Source organism: Alligator sinensis, unplaced genomic scaffold (genome assembly GCF_000455745.1).
Source record: "Alligator sinensis unplaced genomic scaffold, ASM45574v1 scaffold1567_1, whole genome shotgun sequence".
Taxonomy (NCBI): Eukaryota; Metazoa; Chordata; order Crocodylia; family Alligatoridae; genus Alligator; species Alligator sinensis.
The window spans coordinates 288857-291694 of NW_005842646.1; the positions used below are offsets into that span (position 1 = coordinate 288857).

Sequence of the window (2838 nt, forward strand, 5' to 3'; positions counted from 1 at the left end):
AATGCCGAGAGATTATTGCCCCTAGTGACTAACGTTAAACAAAAAAATATCAAAGTCCTCGTTGGGGGGAGAGTCCTCTGTGACTGTGCAGTGCTTTTCTCTAGGCTGCAGGACTCCGGGAGGGCCTCTTGCCATTACCCCATCCCTTTGCAGGAGCACAACTTTGCTTGAATAAGGAGGGGCTGGTCACGGGTCCTGGACACTTCCTTACTGAGCCACAGAAGAGACTTTAAATGTCAAAGAGGCCACTCAGAGCCTCCCGCCCAACTGTCTGCGTATTGCAGACCAGGTATCTAGGTTGTACTTGTATTGGTCTAGAGGCACAAGGAATCAGGACTGGTGGGAGAGGTGATATCTTTTATTAGACCAACTAGATTTTTGCAAAACAAGGAGAGGCAATTAAGGATTTTTATTTTTTTTTGCAAAAATCTAGTTGGTCTAATAAAAGATATCGCCTCTCCCACCAGTCCTGATTCCTCATTATAGACCAGGCATCTTCACCAGCACGTCTCACGCCCAGCCAAGCGCACACGTTCTCCAAGGGAGCAAACCAAATTCTCCTTCCCCGTTCCAGCTGTGCTTTACCACACGTACTGCATTTCCGCGTGCACCCTCCCGGGCACACAAGCACCCTACGGGTCCCGTGTCTCCCAGTGCTTCCATTGTGTGTCCCCAGGAACAAAAAGGCATTTCACCACCCGTCTCCTGCCACACCTTGGCTTCCCTATGGGTCCTGCTAAGCCACGCACCAATTCTGACCGCTGCTCCCACCAGGTGAACTCCAGGGTACTGCACAGACCTGCAGCTCATGTTATGCTTCTGGGACTCCTGCAATAACGTGAATATTGGTGCATGCATTAGCCAGAAGCCAATAGATATACACACACCATCACACCAAACCCCAGCCCTACCCCAGTTGTTGCAAAGAAGGAAGGGGCTGGGAAAATGGTTGTGGGGCTGGGGGAGATGACTGGTGAGGAGAGGCTGAGGGAACTGGGCTGATTGAGTCTGCAGAAGAGGAGACCGAGGGGGATTGAATAGCAGCCTTCAGCTCCCTGCAGGGGGGCTGCAAAGAGGATGGAGCTGGGCTGGTCTCAGTGGGGGCAGATGGCAGGATTAGGAGCAATGGGCTCAAGCTGCAGCAAGGGAAGTTGAGGTTGGATATTAAGAAAAACTCTCATTAGAAGGCTAGCAAAGAGGTGAAACATGTTACCCCGAGAGGTGGTGGCGTCTCCATGCTTGGAGGTTTTGAAGACCCAGGTAGACAAAGCCTTGGCTGGGATGACGCAGTTGGGGCTGGTCCTGCTGGGAGCAGGGGTTGGACTAGATGCGACTCCTGAGCTCCCTTTGAACCCTCCTTGTCTGTCATTCTTCCCAGGCTGTGACCACAGGCCCAGACACTGGCCACCACTTTCTGGTCAGCTGATAACCCTCCCAATCCCCCCGCAGGGAGGGAGAAACCCCCCCCCGGCAGCTCATCTTCTGGTCCCGGATCCTAGGAGCTTCTTCAATTATACAGGACAAGCAACCAAGACCTGGGATGCTGCTTCACAGCCAGGCACTACGCACATGAAACTGGAGTGCAAAAGCATCCTCCCCTCCCCACCGCCCGGCTCGCCCCAAAGCCGACGCCGCCCCGCTCAAGTCGAGCCCAGCATCCTGAGGTTGCTGGCAACCCCGGTCCCGCAGCAACGCGCCTACCGCTTCGCCACTGTGCTGGCCTCATTCTAGCTCATTTTCGGCGGAGAACGAAAAGCCTGTTGACATACGAAAGCCACAGAAAATCTCCCTGAAATGACAAGATAGGGCTAAAAACATTGTGTAACCAAGGCCTTCTGCACAATGTACACACTCCTATTCAGCCTCTCCGAAAACAGCTCCACGTCTAAGGAAACATCTGATAATTAAGGCAATTTTAACAATAGATAATAATTGGGCTATGAATGGTATGGAATCCAATGACTGCTTATTCTGGCACCAGAAACAGGCCTTTCTATGAAGCGTCTGCCAAGGAAAACGATACTCCCACTCAGACTGGACCACTGCAAGCAGTTACTGTTCACCACATGCTTAACACGGCAGTTTGCTAGGACATAATGCAGCGCTGTAGTCAAACAAAACACCGCTCTTGACGACTGCGGGGAGAGAAAGTATCGCTCCACGCAAACAGTCCAAGAAATGAGCCAGCAATCGATGGCTGCCAAATGGACGGGCTCTATGCATAGCGAGTGGTCCACAGAGCACTTGTTGGTGGTCTGTGGAGAACAAGCTAAGCCCATGAAGCCGACTTCCCCCCGCTCCTTGTTTCCAGCTGTTGAACAGCATCAGCATCCGCTAAAAATACAACGAGCGGCATCCTAACATTGCTTTCCCACCCTATTTGCCTCAAGGACGTTTCCGGATGGGTGGGGACGTTAGCAGTCAGAAAGTCTCTCCGCTAACGTGCAGGGCCACGCTTGCAAACCCATGTCCTCATCTCATGGGTAGCTTCGAGTGGACTGCAAGTCGTTCTGCACCAGGCCAGCGCTCCAGAGCGGGGCAGCCAAGGTCGACGTGTACTCCAAGGGAGAAGGAAACCTCGGAGGCATTCATGGGAACCTGCGATCGGTCTCATAAGAAGCTTCAGCAGAGAGACCGGTGCTGCTAGAGAGCAAAAGAGTTGTATCTGGAGGGTGCGAGAAGACGGGTGTCTCCAGCAGAAGAGGCCACGTGAAAACCAACAGCTCAGAAATCCCCACGAGCTCGCAGGGAAGCACCACTTAGACCTTCCCCACCTGGCCAACACGGACCATGAGCCACATGAAAACTGGTGACTAGCTTTCAGCCAGCGCAGAGGAA

The 2838-nt window shown here is 52.9% G+C and overlaps 1 protein-coding gene across 3 annotated transcripts in view; it reads right to left on the reverse strand.

The window, feature by feature from the left end:
- GPC4 (glypican 4) overlaps positions 1 to 2838 on the reverse strand; it is a 93116-nt gene that overhangs the window by 86939 nt on the left and 3339 nt on the right. Inside the window, exon 1 of one of the 3 annotated variants that reach the window (XM_025215463.1) lies at positions 750 to 825. The exons of the other annotated variants lie outside the window; for them this stretch is intronic. Within the exon in view, the coding sequence (XP_025071248.1) occupies positions 750 to 810 (61 nt within the window). The 5' untranslated portion in view covers positions 811 to 825. Of the gene's footprint in view, positions 1 to 749; positions 826 to 2838 lie in introns of those variants that run through there. 3 annotated transcript variants of the gene reach the window in all.